The following is a 16,076-nucleotide window of genomic DNA, read 5'->3' as shown; positions in this document are numbered from 1 at the left end:
CTACTTTTTAACAAAAAATATCGTATATTTCAAAGAAATTCTTACTTTAGCTTAGACATCTTAAAAAAAGGGGGATAATGCTTTTTAAGGATTTAAAACCACCACCAACAACGACGCCACATCTTCCGGTGCCATATTTGTTTATGTATCACTTTTAGGATTTTTGCTGACGCCAGCTAAAAGCGTTGCATAATTAGGGTAATGCCGTGGGCCAATCAGATGCGATACGGTGACCAGCCCGGTCCAGGGCTATTTCGCTAGAACTATCATAAAGCGCAGCGCCGTTGAGAAGCAAATAGTCCTGGGGACGAGGTTGACTTTTTCTATCATGTCACACTTCGTATAGTATCCTTCGTATATGAAGCATATCACACTCCGTATGGCATACACCTTATACCACATTATGCATAGTCTGCATAACAAATTCTGCATAACATGCTCTCAGTATCTCACAATCTGTTGCCATAATCCGTTTGCTGCAATTAAAAACTAATGTTCACACACTCCGTATAGCTAAAGGACAGGAAGATGTGCTTGTCTTTTTAACTTGATCTTTATGGTGATTATTTTTTATTTTTTTCGGAAATAGTTTTAAAAAAGTCATATATTGCAATATTTCACTTGAAGAACATTCGTTGGCAGACTCTGTATAGCTAAACCAAACTCCGTATAGCAGCTATACGGAGTATTACTCCGTATAGAAACCACACTCCGTACGTCACAAGTCCACTCAACTCAGCGACACTTCTGTGTTATGAACCAACGTGAATGTAGCAGACAATATGATCCCAGTTGGTGAATTGCAATACTCAGAAAAATATGAGGATACAGAGTACGAATATAGGTAAAAAGTTTTAGTTATTATCTGCTTTGGGTACTCAGGACTTAGCTAAATTCATCTCCAAAGTGAGGGGTACCTGAAGATTGCTTGGCCAAAAGAGATGCAGAAAAGTGCAGACAACAAAGGGGGTGTATGGACAGTGAAAAAAGCTATTGCTTTAGCTAAAAATCTGTCTAGCCTGGTCACGTTTGAATTGTCTTTACCATATCCTGAAATTATTTCAGATACCAACATTATAAAAGCTAATTTTGGAGAATTTTTTATGTCAACATTATTTACTCCATCAAAACAAGAATTGCCTTTTATAGTGACACAAGTGTCCAGTAATGATTTATTAACTGCAATGCAATGGACCTTTTATCATAAAAGTTCTGCACACTTCCAAAGGCTTGAAACAATTTGATCCATAAATATAGTTGATAATTGTTGTATCTGAACGAGACAAGTATCACACTATTTCGGACGCCATTTTTATTCCCCTCCATCATGTATACAACTCTAATATTATGGCAGACGACATATACATAAACTGGTAGACCAGCTACCGGGACAGACGATACTCACGAAACAACAATAATGTCATGCAATTTTGTAATACTTCAAAGGTTCCCTTTTTTGTCGCTGCGTCAGCAAAATTGAAAGTGCTTTTTTTCATTATTTTTTGTGCTAAGTATGTTTTGATTTAAGAATGCATGCTATGTGGTATGGCTCCTTTGTTTTACGGCTAAATTTCCATGGGATATTATGGGATATTTTCAACATGTCTGGACAATAGTCTATTCCTAGCCTAATTTAAAGTACACAAAACTTTGCTTGAATAAAGGTGACTTAACAAGCAACTGCACTACAAAAAAAGATGTGCAACTAGAAGTGGTTGTTGAATTAATCGTGAAAAAAGATGATGGATCACCTCAATATGATACAATTTTCTAACTAGTCTATAATAGATCTCCTAACTAAGGTACTATTCTAATTTGGCGCAATAATCTAATTGCAGGTGACTGACTTCTGTAAGTAAGTGAGTAAGTAAAAAATGTAAGTAATGAAGTAATGAATTAGAAAGCATTTTAGTGCATGCAGGCAATAAAAATGTCATCACTGCAAAAATTATTAATGCCACACGTCCTAAAACTTTCTTAAAAATGGGTCGATTGGTTGGCTCGCTGGCTGGATTTTCCCATTAACAAAAGTAAATTTTTTTCAGGACTATAAAACAACTTAACCTTAAAGGGGAACATATCACTAACATCTATGTGGCAGTGAGTGGGATATCTTTACAAAAATTATTTTTTGATAAATATATTGTTACTACTCAGGCTTCTCATTTTGAGGTACACGATTGTGTTCCTATGCCCTATTGCGTACCTGAATTACGTGAGGTACGGGAAGAACCGTGTACCTCCGTTGACAGATTACTTCCTAATGAAAGATAGTCATATTTAAAAATATCCACATGCCATGATGCTAGCAATGTTTTAGTTTACAATCTTTTCCTGGTCGAACACTTTTGATCTCAGTATTAAATAATCCTGGTCCTTTTAATCCTTGAACAAGCCTATTCATAGCCAACCTGATCATCCTAGCTAGTTCACCGACTCCTGACTTAGTTAAAAGAACTACGTAGACATAAATCTCTTTTGCCTGGCCCCTTCGTCGTTGGTAACCAGGTCTTACACAAGAAATCAAGCCATGCGGTTCTTAACTAATGCGGAGGTAAACGCCGACAGAGCACGGATGACGCAAGTCTGCAAAATTACACTTACAGGCGGAACAGACATACCATGGATTTAATTTTAGATAATTTCTTCATTTGACAAAGCAATTAAAAACCATGCTGATCTTTATGCTGCAAGTGTTATTCAAACATTTTTTAAAACGAAACCAACGTGCTGTTGTTGTCTGTATAAATTTCCGAAAGAATTTTGAAGTTTTATTTAAGCAACGTTGATAAAGATTTTTTTAATTTAAAAACAAAGCATATTTTTGCCTATTTGCTTGTGATGACCTGAAAAATAAACAAAATATTTATGAAAATAACAGTATAGTCATGCATACTATTTCAGACATGTAGAAAAGGAAGTTAAGATTAAGAGAGTCGCTATACGTAGATGCTTTATCATTGTGTTTGGGGTTCACGATTTAAAACGTCCCCCACTTTTCTACCGCAAAATGAATGTGCAAAAAAGATTAACTTTGAAGCCCGTATCGCACGCTTTTGCACGCGCGTTGTAAAACAAATAAATAGCCATTTTAAAAATCGCGTTACCAGAGCAGATTAGTGTACGTGTTTGAACTTTATAGCCTCTAAATATGGTTAAAAATCCTGATCCCTTATTCAATAAGGGGTCAGGATTGATTGGTTTGTGACAATCAATGATAATTTTGATTAAATATACCTTATATATACTAGCAATTCAGTTTTATTTTATGCTAAATATGCCAAGTTGTTCATCTTTCGGTTGTACAAGTCGCTCCCGTGTGTGACAAAGAGCTCAGTTTAAATAAGATAACTTTAAAAAAATAAAACAACGTACTTTTTAAAAAATGGTTGCAAGCGATCAGAATAAAAGGAACCTTAAGATTCTGGGTTTTACATCTGCACATAACACCTTACTGACGATTATTTCTAGAGGGATATAATGGTAAGACAAAGTTCATCTGGATTTCTTGAATGCAGAAAGTAAAGTTTTCTTCTTCGTATTTGCATATATTCACGAGTCATCAAATCCATGCCATTGTATAATTTATGTTCGCTTTTATTTCATTGATTGTAAGTGTAATAGTGAGTTGTTTGAAGGGCAAGGGTGATGCATTAAAAAGAGGTAACTATAGAGGTATGAAGTTAATTGATCAAGTAATGAAAGTTATTGAAAGAGTGATTAATAAGTTACTTAGAGAAAGAATTGATATAGATGCAATTTGGTTTTGTTCCAGGGCGTGGCACTACAAATGCAATATTTTTACTAAGACAGCTGCAGGAAAAGTATTTAGGAAAGAGAAAGAATCTCTATTTTGCCTTTGTAGATTTAGAGAAAGCTTTTGATAGAGTACCACGTAAAGTTATTTGGTGGGCTATGAGAAAATTAGGTGTGGATGAGTGGCTAGTTAAGGTGGTACAGTCTATGTACCGCAATGCTAGAAGTCGTGTCAGAATTAACGATTCACTAAGTGATGAATTTAGTGTAAATGTTGGTATACATCAGGGTTCTGTACTTAGTCCTTTGTTGTTTGTCCAGAACAGGTTGTCCATGGGAGTTATTGTATGCAGATGATTTGGTTCTCATAGCAGAGTTGATGGAAGAATTAGTTGAAAAGTTTGAGAAGTGGAAGAAAGGACTAGAAGAGAAAGGGCTAGGGGTGAACACAGCAAAGTCTAAAGTCATGATTAGTAGCATTGCAGCCAAGTGTGACCTTGTAGTTGGAAAATGGCCTTGTGGAGTTTGCAGGAAAGGGGTTGGTAGTAACTCAATTTTTTGTCAGACTTGCAAGTATTGGGTACATAAGAGCTGACATTCAGTTTGTATGCAAGTGTTGCAAAGGTGAGATTATAGAGAATGAAGTATTTCCAGCTTCAATGATGTACAATAGTGGCTCGTTAGAGATATTTGAGAACTTCTGTTACTTAGGTGATATGTTGAGCAGTGAAGGGGGTGTTGGAAGAAGTGTTACTTGCAGGATAGGTTCTGCTTGCAAAAATTCAGAGAGTTACTTCCTTTGTTGACTAGCAGAGTCTAGTCAATTGAGTTAAAAGGTAGGTTGTATGAGGCCTGTGTAAGATGTGTTATGTTGTATGGTAGTGAGACATGGGCAGTGAAGCAGGAAGATCTTGACCGTTTAGAAAAGAATAATATGAGAATGGTTAGGTGGATATGTAACGCCGGTCTGGGAGACAGAAAGAGTTCAGATGAGCTAAGAAGCAGGCTAAGTATCCGTAGAATTAAAGATGTTATCCAGATAAGAAGATTGAATTGGCTGGGGCAATTGGAAAGAATGGAGGGGGATAATTGGTTAAGAAAGTGTAGAGACTTGATAGTTCCTGGGGCAAAGCCCAGAGGCAGACCGAGAAAGACTTGGCAGAAGGTTATAAGGACAGACTTGATACAGAGGAAGTTGAGTTTAGATCTAACACAGTTAGATCAGATTGGAAGAGGGTCATTAATATACCCCGTCCAACCCATGCTAGCATGGAAAACGGACGTTAAGCCGAGAATGATGGTGATGATGATGATAATATTATTTAACTTATTTATTCCCTTTTCCATATTTAAATTTTTTGGATTTTCATCCTCTTCGCCTCATCGAGTTTTTTATGAAGACTGCTTAATCGTTTGAGAAACTGCATTTTTATTGCTGTTAGTTTTCGTGTTTTTGGTTGACGAATAAGAAATATTTATTTTTGGTAAGAAAAGCATTAAATTTATCAAATTTACCTTCAAAAAGTTCCTCTGTTGGTATCACAACAGCAGTGAGGAAAACTCTGGCAAATATTTGCTATAGCTCAAAGAAAAATTTGAATTAAAATTATTTTGGATGGATAGGCTTCTTACGAAACTCACTTAATGTCTTCTTTAAGATTCATACTTCTCGTTTTTGTTACTAGGTCCATTCTTCTTGTTTTTACACGGCTTGTTAAAAAAAGGCATATTGCTGGCAAAGAAATTGCTGTTGTTGATCTAAAAAGAGACATAATTAAGGTGCACTTTTGATAATATATCAAAAAATAATTTTCGTGTTTAGTTCCTCTTTATTAAAAAATTTTTTGTGAGAATTTAATTTCACGAATCAAAATTTTGAACTTTTTTAGATTTTGCGATAATTTTTTTTCGCTGGATAGTTTCAATAAAGTTAGCAATAAGTTAGTCTTGCAAATGACTAATTTTTATTTTATAAACTGCATGTTTCATGTTCTTAGTTTTTAACCTGAAATTCCAGCTGATATTCTTTTAAAGCGTATTTTTATAAAAGAAAAAGCATGTAGCACAAGATTACCACTATTCATTAAATAGTTAAGGACATTTCGTCCTTTATTATCTCTACATTTACGTCCCAAAGTTTAATTTTTGTGTATGTAACTTTAAAATATTACCACCTGCCTGTTCAGTCATGTCATTGACTCATATAGATATTATCATGTCATGAACACAGATACAGACAAAAATAAGATTGTGGACTATAGCTGGAAGAATGATTATATTATTGATATAGAATAAGTGTGTGGTGAAAGCAACCATAAATAGACAGAAACACTATCAATAATATTTCCTATCAACTTCCAGAAATATGGTTACCTGCACTTCGGAAAGGGCATATTTGGAGAAAGTGCAAAACAGTTTGAGACAAACGTGACAGAAAGCAAACTTTTTATAAAAAGAAATTCAACATAACGCAACTTTTAATTAACCTAATTTAATTAACCTAATGCTTTCGTCTAGGTCCGTAAAAAGTTAATTACTTTAATTGCTGTGATCTGATTGGTTGGTTTTGATTCTTTAATTATCTCTTCAACTAATAATCACTTGAATCAGACGACAATAATTATACACCACCAATACAAGACCATAGTCAAAACATTACAAATACAATTGCCGACCACAAAACAGAACACAACTACTCACAAATCACATCAATACAACACATAGACATTGATATGAAATATGCAGATGATATAAGTAAAATAACGTCAAACTACAGTTTTAATAAAGAGTCAAAAATAATTACGATCATTGCCTGACAGCTGTAAATGTCAAAAAGTAGCCTAGAATAAACTCCCTTGCTCATGACATGATAATATCTATATTATTTGTATATGTACTGGTGTATTTGTATCGAGTACTCAGATATCATAAATTTCCCAACTGGCTAGAAATTTGCATTTTTAAAAATTTAAGAAATATTTCATGGGCTGGGTACTCAAAAGTTTTAATATTACGACGACAAGTTGCACTGATCCATGCTTAAGGTTTTTGCTGTTAGTTGATTAGTGACAATTCGTTGCGTTGCAAAGGTGTATCCACGTATATTCGAGTAGCTTTTTAAGTTCTAATTTTTTGTTATTATTTAGACATGTGATTGTTCCAAGAAAATACACGGACATGATTCCTAAGCACCATCTTATGACTGAAACAGAGTGGCGCAATTTAGGAATTCAACAGTCACCTGGCTGGATACATTACCTTATTCATAAACCAGGTAATTGTTATTTTGATTTAAATGGAAGTTCCCTGGTTAGGAAGTCACATTCATTGGGGCGAAAACAAGGACATTTAATAACCCTCAAACTTCAATAGAAGAACCCTAGCAAAGATTTAAACATAATAGAGTATAAAGTGAGGTAAAGTGAACCGACTGTAATTTTAGAGTCGATGGTGAAAAATTTCTTAATGCAAGTGGTTCTCCACTTTTTTGTGAAGTTGATGAAATCCTAAACTTACTAGAAGTCAGGAAAAAATTGCTCAAGAAGCTTTTAAGCCAAATTCATACGGCGCGGTCAAGTTCGTCTGAATTCACTTGTAGGAAAAAAAATCATAATGGCGGCGATTGTTTTGGTGTACTTGGCTAGATAAATAATAATAAATCGAAGAAAAACGTTGTATATTGCAATAGTATATAGTTTATTTATGATATCGATTATTAAAGTTTATAAACATGGACAATACAAAGGATGTTAGCAATTATAGCCGTGAAGAATGTTCAGAATGGCTAAAAAGTATAGGTCAGTGTGCCACAGGAAATGTTCAAGAACTGCAGATAAAAATTCGAAAGTTTATGCGATATCCTCGTTTAGTAAAACGTCTAGAAGACAAAGCAAATAAAAATTACAAGTTTAGTTGTGGCTTAGATCCCACAGATATTCCTCCAACTACAGCTAAATGGTGTAAAAAGAATGAGTATCTACCACTTATCAATGAAGATATATTTAATAACTACTGCAAAATGAAAACATATGGTAGTTTAGGCCAGCAAGAAAAGGCTATTAGAATGTCATAGAGTAGAAAGATAGTAACTGTTAAAACTTTAGTTGATAATTCGTGTACATATGTAAAAGCAATGGTAAAAAGTCATATGGTACTGAAGCAAGGCCAGCAGTGCTTGTTTTTAAAAATGGGTACCCTCAAAAAGCTCATTGCAGTTGTCCAGTTGGTGCAAGTGGTTTATGCTGTCACGTTCTTGCAGTTTTGTTATTTTTAAAACATTTCCACGACACTGGCAATCAAATTTGGAACTGACTGTGACACAACATCTTATTTTAAAAGAGATGTCACTTCAATTATGAAAACTTTAAAGGAAAAACTCAAAAATGAAAAACCTGTAGAACAGCATGTCTACCAAGTGTTAATGAAAACTGATTTGGGAAAAACTACCTCACTTGGCCAACAACTCTAATACAAATACACATTAAAACTAGCCAATGCTTTAGCTGATCATGACTATTGTGGTGTAGCCTTATACAACGAAAATCTTATAAGAAATGACATTAACAAAGAGCAAAGAATAGTAAAATATATCCACAAACCAGTTCCTAAAACAAACACTACCAACATAATAAACGAAATAGTTAATCAAAATAAAGTAGCTGTCCAAATTGAAAAATTGTTTACAGTCTATACTCATAAAACAGATGAAATTAAAAATTTACATGCTGATATCAATAAACAAATGAACCCAAGTAATAAGGGAGTAATAATAGACATCAGTTTTTTAGAAGCTCCAAAGCCATGTGGTACAAATTATTTTAATATTTCTCAGAACACCACTGAGTGGCAATCTGGTAGATATATGAAAATTACTGGTAGTAGACTACCAGCCCTTCTTGGTATTTATGGGCGAAAAAAGTTTCAAGAAATGTGGGATGTTGTGAAATTGGGTAAACCTGAAAAGGATATATCTTTCATACCAAATATAGCCTGTGGTCAAAAATTTGAGAATGATGCTATCAAAAATTTTCAGTTAAAGTCAAAAGCAACTGCACAAAAATGTGGATTTTTTACAGATCTAACTGACAACCATTATGGTGCAAGCCCTGACGCACTTGGCCCTGCAGGAATTTTATTAGAAGTCAAGACAAGAGGACAAAAAAATGATGGACCACTGGAATGACTTAATGCCTTTTCACAATACTTTGTGCAGTGCCAGTTGCAAATGCAGTGTACTGATGCAGAATTCTGTATCTTACAATCTTATCACCCAGAGACTGTGAACAGTAATTTCTTTATGATAAAACGAGACTACATCCTTATGCAAGCACTTAAAGATGTCACAAATTCAATTTTAAATAATGAAAATCTTCTTCAATGGAAACATAACGATGTCAAAGAGCTACAGAGCTTTGGAATAAAAGTAGTTGGCACACATGTTGATTTTCAGAAACTAAAACCACTAAGAGCGTACCTTGGCAAACTTTCAAAATCTGTTAAAAAACTTTTATTTTCTGATAAACTTGATATAATTCCGTAAAATTTTTATTAATAATATTATATATATATATATATATATATATATATATATATATATATATATATATATATATATATATATATATATATATATATATATATATATATATATATATATATATATATATATATATATATATATATATATATAACATTTGCCATGTCGAGGATAATATGTCAATTCTATTCATAGGCCAAACTGTATTCAATATTGACCAATCTCGAACTCTGCCAATAAAACGTTCCACATGGATTCTCGTAGCAGCTATGTCGAAATTGGATGATACGTCTTTTTCAGAGAACTGATTACAATTTTTTTGTTCTGGCCTGTTCAATGTGATACCTTTTAGAGCACAATGCTCCTGAATGGAAAACCCACGATCACTCATTATTTCATGCTCCTCTTCAACAAAACAAATGGCATCTGTTTTTTCTGTAATATCACTATCTGAAATTGACGCAGGATAAATATCGCTAAAAAGAATTCCACTGCCATGTGGGGAAATACCAATTAATTCTTTTCCAGTTTGTGTATTTTTATAGTTGGAAAACATCAAAGAATTTAACTCATAATTTGAGGCACGTTGAAATTTAAATTCAGTGGCATCAATGACTAAATCTGTTAAACCATGGCCAGTTTCAATAAAACTTTTATGCATTTTCTTCAATAAAAAACCAGAAGGTGGTTTTAAGTCAATTTCATTGAAAATACCAGCAACAAAAATTACTTTTAGATAGGTGCTTTTAGATATATCCATAAAAAATGCCATTAAACCTTGATGAACACCATGACGGCAAATAGTCAGGACAGCTAGTAATTCTATTGCTTTATCTAGTGATCTATTTAGTGATGGTGTGTGGCAACAGTCAGGATATGGGATCAGGTGAAAGTAAGGCATAAGACAATCTAATAGCATGTTAAATTGGGGCAATGTTAAACCACATAAATATTGAAAATTTGACGGATTTTTAATGTTAGAAAAAGTAAACTGTTTTGAAGTAATAGACATATTATCAGAACGTATTTTTCTGTTATTATTTACCAATAGCTTGTTTTGAAATTTCATAGTTGCAAGTTCCTTATTTAACCTGGCGATTTTTTCTTGGGATTCGGTAAGCTCTTTATTTAGTCTTAAAATTTCAGCATTTGCTTTTTCCAATTTTTTTCTGTATTGTAACTTTGAAGGGTTACGTTTTTTAGAAGAGATATATGTACTAGATTTTGTTAGGGTTCTTCGTGCTTTTGATGAGGATGGGGTATTTATATTTTGGTTCATTATATTTCTAGCAGTTTCCAACTTTTGTTTAGTATTTCTTAATCTTTTTTTGTGAAGTTCTGTGGCTGATTTTTTTACCAAGTTATTAGCATTCTCATATTTCTGTTCAAGCTTTTGGAAATTTCTTTCTGAAACGACAACATCTGGCAAGTCTGTCACTGATAATCTCTCATTGGAGCTCAAGTGTTCGCAGAAAATATACCCATTTTTCCAGTTAACACCATCTGTTTTTAAAATCTTCCGATATTGCGATTTTAAAGATACTAATCTTGGTAAACGATAAAATTTTAAAGGTTTCCCTTCAATACCCAAAGTTGTGTGGTTGTTGAAACACAAGGCTGATGCACAAGACCACTTAACCATTTTTGTTGTAGTTTTTAGCTAGCTAACGTTTGTAATGACACCTTCCAGTATATTCGGAAAGGTCTTCACCAAGTGTTAAACTATACGATTATGCAGCTAAATGTTTATAATAACGTTATAACATAATATAAAGCTGGACGTTTTGTGTTTGACTCCATTTGCTTTATTTTATAAGCCCAACAAACCCCCCATTATGGATTTTTTCCCCACAAGCAAAACATTACGCCCATTCCTCCGGCCTATGAATTTGGCTAATTGGTTAAAGAAAACAGAATTAAATTGATATTTTTTTACAGCAGTGCTGAAAATGCACAGGCCACATCAGTATCCCAGGATGTATAATAATCCTAGATAAATACCGGAAAATCCTGAAATTTGTTATAAAATCTATAATTTCGAAGAAATTAAATGCACCAGTTTCCTATCAATTTGTTTTTGTTGTCAGAATCGAGGGTTTTGCGCTCCATAACAGCTATCAACCTGTTACACCAAATTTAGATGTTTATGTTCAATTAATTTGTTTACTTTCTTTTTTTAATCTGCACAATGTGACGTTTTAAACAAACTTCTTATACAAACTAGTCCATACATTCAAGGATCTAATATTTTTAAAATTAGTTTTGCTTTAAGATAAGTTCTAATGACATATTAATGTGTGTTTAAGCTCCCATTTTTGTATGTGTGTTTCTATTTTCTCTTAAGAACCGAATGTTTTGCTGTTTCGTCGAAAGCTGAGCAAGAAGCCACCATTATCTAACGCTACAAACAGAGTTCCAGCTGCAAATATTCAAGTTTAACCACACGATGTTTTTTTAAAAACTTTTAACTCGAGTTTAGTATGTACATAATTTATTTTGTTGTATATGTATATATATATATACAAAGCATGATTTTATTCAGAATTTTTGTCTTTTTGTGCTAATAACCTAGACGTAAATCAGACTGGTTTTGAAGTCCAATGTTTTCGAGCGTAAGTCAGTCATGTAAAATTATCCGTTTATTTAAAAAAACGAGTGTGCTTTTTATGTATTTCACGCATAACAAGGCGTGAATATTAAATGTGCGAAAAAAGATGCGCAAAATTTAATGAATAAGGTAACACTCGATCGTTTAAAATTTAGTTTTTTACTTGTGTACTACAAGTAAAAAACATGCAGATGATACAGTAGGGTAGCGGTGTGTTTTGTGGGTATGATTGGATTTTAGCAAAAATAAGAGCGGCGATGGTGTAGTGGTAGCGCATTCGACTTGTAATTATAAGGTTTCGGGTTCGAGTCCCCACTCCGGGGCACTTTACATGCAGTGTTGTCAGCCTATCTACTGACTGCTAACCGGCTTGTGTGGCAGACAAGCAAGTTAGAGCAATGCTATACGTATCTCTGGCGGTAATGTAACATAGTTACAGTCGCAGGGGAGGAAGAGCCAACCGTTAGGATGGAATCCCCAAGGACGATAAAACTTCCCGTTACTTACTAGCAGCGAAGTAACCATAGAGAAAAACAAAGCTATGGTTAATAGACAACCGCCATTTATAAATAAAAAAGTATTCCCAAAACTTATGATAATGTAAGAGACTACTTTAAAGATGGTTTCAGAAGGAGTAAAAACCTTAGCCAAAAGCTCTTAAAAAAATTTGTGAGATAAACGACTTGCCTTGATGTAGAAACTGAACTACAAAGTTAGAAGTCTGATTGTCGTCAGCAATACAATGATTTTATTAATTAAAGTTATTTTTGTTGGCAGTTCAACTGAACTTTACTAGGAATTATTTCGAGTCAAGAAAATGTTCCCTTTTTGTCCGCTGGTAAAGGCCGATTCGCTAAAATTTTGCGAAGTAATGTCAACAAGAAACCGCGGCGGTTTGAAATCACACATAAAAAAACATTTCAGTCTACTAAAAAATAATAAGCTGCATTTCCATACAGTTCCATCACTTGCATGTTCGTAAATTTTGTATTTGAGGAGGGCGGGATACAATTCAAACCAAATTGTAGTAGATGTAGGGAGTTTCTCAAACCATACTTCTGGCGTTCAAGTGTAAATCCTCCGCTTCTCTCGAGATCCCCCGACACTCCCCGTTTTACTACGTAAAATCATGTATATACTAGCCGGGAAACCCGGCGTCGAATCGCCGGAATGAACTACAAGTAAATGTTGTTGAACACCCTAAGGAGCGCTTAAAAAGGACTGCAAATTGTGCGACACAGTCAGGTGGAGCGCTTTAGTACAGGTATGCAGTATGTCGTAAATCAAGTGAAGCGCACACACCATTATAGTGTTGCAACTGTAACATATTTTCAAACAATAACTTTCCCGCAACAAAGGCTGAAATAAAAACACAGTTTACAACCGTTGTGACTCCGTCATAGCAAAAACAATTAATCAATATTATTTTATTTTGCGGAATAAATTTTTGTAAAAGTTAAAAAATTAATCGTGACACCGGACTGAGCGCTTAGTACAGTTAAACGGTGTTACACAGGTGTATAGGAATAATACCCTTTTGAAAAAAACTTTCTTGCAGACTCTATTTAAATGAAAACACAAGAAACAGTCCTTCGCTTCTTGCACAGGGCTAAGCGGTTAGTCCAGGTAAACATTGTTGCACATTCGTACAGGCGTGATTCCCAAGAAAGTTTAAAAATCAATTGTCACAGTGGGATGACCCGCATAGGCGTACCAGCCTTTTCCAAAAAAACAGGCTATTGTTAACACTGACCTAACCGCTTAGTACAGTTAAACAGACTTGAAAAGTACCCTTCTCAAAAAAAACTTTATCAACTTCGGTTAAAATGACAACACAGGAAACTCATGTGCTCATGCCCCCATCATATGTTGCAGGGTGAAAAATTCTCAAATATGGAAAATGGAAAGGAATGGGGAATCCATATTTAGGGTTTACTATACCACACATACTGTCAGAGGGCTATATTTTATCATTTGGGAGGGTCTACATGTGTATGTTTATAGCGTTGCCAATGCCTGGGAATTGTATATTTTTTAAGGCTGAGTAAATACATTGGATTAATTTGATGTATCTACAATATAGGGAATAGAAAAGGTTAACATATGTAAATTTTTTAGGGGTCGCGTTTTGTGACCCCAAGATTTGATGTCATTTAGTGTCCCCAATATAAGGAATAGAAAAAGTTAACATATTTTGTAATGTCCATATGCATAACATGTTATACCATTATCATGGATAAATCTTTTGTCATGAAAGCAGCTGAGTGATATTTTGTTAATCTCATAACTTCCCAATATATGTTTTTCACTTCTAATGGTTCTTATTTTATGTGTCATCTGTTTATTTTCGAATAATGTTTTCCTATAATCTTCATGTTTTATTGTATTCTTAATATGTTTTTCTTAACACCCTTCGCTGTTTTTCCTGATTTACCATTATCTTTAATATAGTTGTACATTCTGGATTTCAATCCCACAAATTCGAGTATTGGTACACCTTCTGCTTCATCTTTCATTTTTCCAACAATTTTCTTATTTTCTGTATTATAAAATTGTGATGATTCTGGGTAGTCACTATTGTCAAATTTATCCCTATCACCCCAAAAATCCATATATGCATCATCGGTTGTAGTTTCATATGTTAGGGAATCTGTATCTGTAAATAATAGTTTAGCATCATTTTTATACTTATGTTTGATATAATAATAGTGAAAATCGTACATTGTTTTGGATAAATCTAGAATGCACATTCCAACGTATGCAGGTCTGTTTAATGTTAATGTTTCCTTAATTTTGTGAACAGCAACAAGATTTTCGTTGAATATTTTTGATGATTCGAATGTTGGTTTTGATGTTAATTTCATAAGTTTTTTCTTATTGGTTACAAGTTCGACATTTACACGTTTTCTAATATTTTCCATCGTTTTTCCAAATACACTGTTATTCATAAGTTTGAAGAAATCCTTTTCAAATGCGTTTTTACAAAATGTTCGTTTATTTGTATTGGAATCAATATATTGTTTCAACCATGGGGATTGATCAAATTCTAATATTCTATCTACTTTTTTGACTTTTAATCCTGATGATATGTATAATTCTAAGTTTCTGCAGTGCACAACGTATTTCTCCTTTTTGTGTAATGTTGGGATTAATTTTTTGACATCACCAATTAATATATTATACTTTTTCTGGATTTTTTTACAATACTTTGATAGCATATTTTTGGTAACATTCATTCTTTCTGGTGCTAGTGGATAATCATTATCTATATCATGTAGTTCCTTTGGATATTCAAAATCAACTTCAAATATTAACCCTTTTTTACTATCTGTCTCATAGTTAGCCAAATCACATTTTTTTATTTCATTTTTAGTAAACCATCTAAATCCACCAGTTGGTAGATATTGTGACGTTCCATGCCCATATAAATTGTTAGCATTCAAACACATTATATACTTTGATTTTTCATCCGGATTATAATCATCAGTATACTTATTATTGGATTTTGCATATCTGTTGGAAATATATGATACACCACCCCTTAAACCCTTTTCAATGAACAGAACATATCAACATCTGTTACAATTCTAATTCCACATCAGTCATTCTCAACATGGCGTCCCATGATAATCCTGGTGATGTGTAATAATGTGCTGGATCTAATTTATAATATTCTAAACATGTACTTCTAAAGTTTTCAAAAACATCGGCTAATAATAGTACATCGGATTTTAGGTATAAATCATGGTATTCACCCATTGTTTTCAATACACATTTCTTCCATACCACCCTTTTACCATGTTTGTAATCATCATCCAATAATGAACTGTAAAAATCTTTTTGGTATGGTAATTTGTTTTCATTGAATTTATCAAATTAATCCATATAATCGTAGGGATATACACCTTTTTTAGTCATTAGCTCAAATTTCTTTTTATTTTCGAATTCCTCTTTTGTATATTTAAATGATGTTTTAGGTAGATTATCAACCAATTTTTCCAAACTAGAGCTCATAAATTGGAAACTATCAATGAATTTAAGATGTTTACCCAACATGAATACCATATATTTTTCCATATTATTTGGTATAACATTAATATCCATTTCTTTCAATTCTCCATATTTGGTTTTATAGGAGTGTTTTGTCACAATTTCACCAATTTGCTGCATTATGAA

At 33.5% G+C, this 16,076-nt stretch overlaps 2 protein-coding genes across 2 annotated transcripts; one reads left to right on the top strand and one right to left on the bottom strand.

Moving 5' to 3' along the window:
* Positions 1–557: 557 nt before the first annotated feature.
* On the top strand, positions 558–11,836 carry LOC130636048 (cyclin-dependent kinases regulatory subunit 1-like). The gene is made up of 3 exons (XM_057445636.1): positions 558–844; positions 6,903–7,030; positions 11,637–11,836. Exons 1-3 carry the CDS (start codon positions 783–785, stop codon positions 11,729–11,731), a joined length of 285 nt encoding a protein of 94 aa, XP_057301619.1. The 5' UTR covers positions 558–782; the 3' UTR covers positions 11,732–11,836.
* A 2,442-nt stretch (positions 11,837–14,278) lies between these two features.
* Positions 14,279–15,659, bottom strand: LOC130636895 (uncharacterized). The gene is made up of 2 exons (XM_057446746.1): positions 15,484–15,659; positions 14,279–15,413 (listed from the first exon to the last, which is right to left on the bottom strand). Exons 1-2 carry the CDS (start codon positions 15,657–15,659, stop codon positions 14,279–14,281), a joined length of 1,311 nt encoding a protein of 436 aa, XP_057302729.1.
* Positions 15,660–16,076: the final 417 nt, after the last annotated feature.

The sequence above is a fragment of the Hydractinia symbiolongicarpus genome, chromosome 3, assembly GCF_029227915.1.
Source record: "Hydractinia symbiolongicarpus strain clone_291-10 chromosome 3, HSymV2.1, whole genome shotgun sequence".
NCBI lineage: Eukaryota > Metazoa > Cnidaria > Hydrozoa > Anthoathecata > Hydractiniidae > Hydractinia > Hydractinia symbiolongicarpus.
This window is presented reverse-complemented; position numbering and strand designations above follow the sequence as displayed.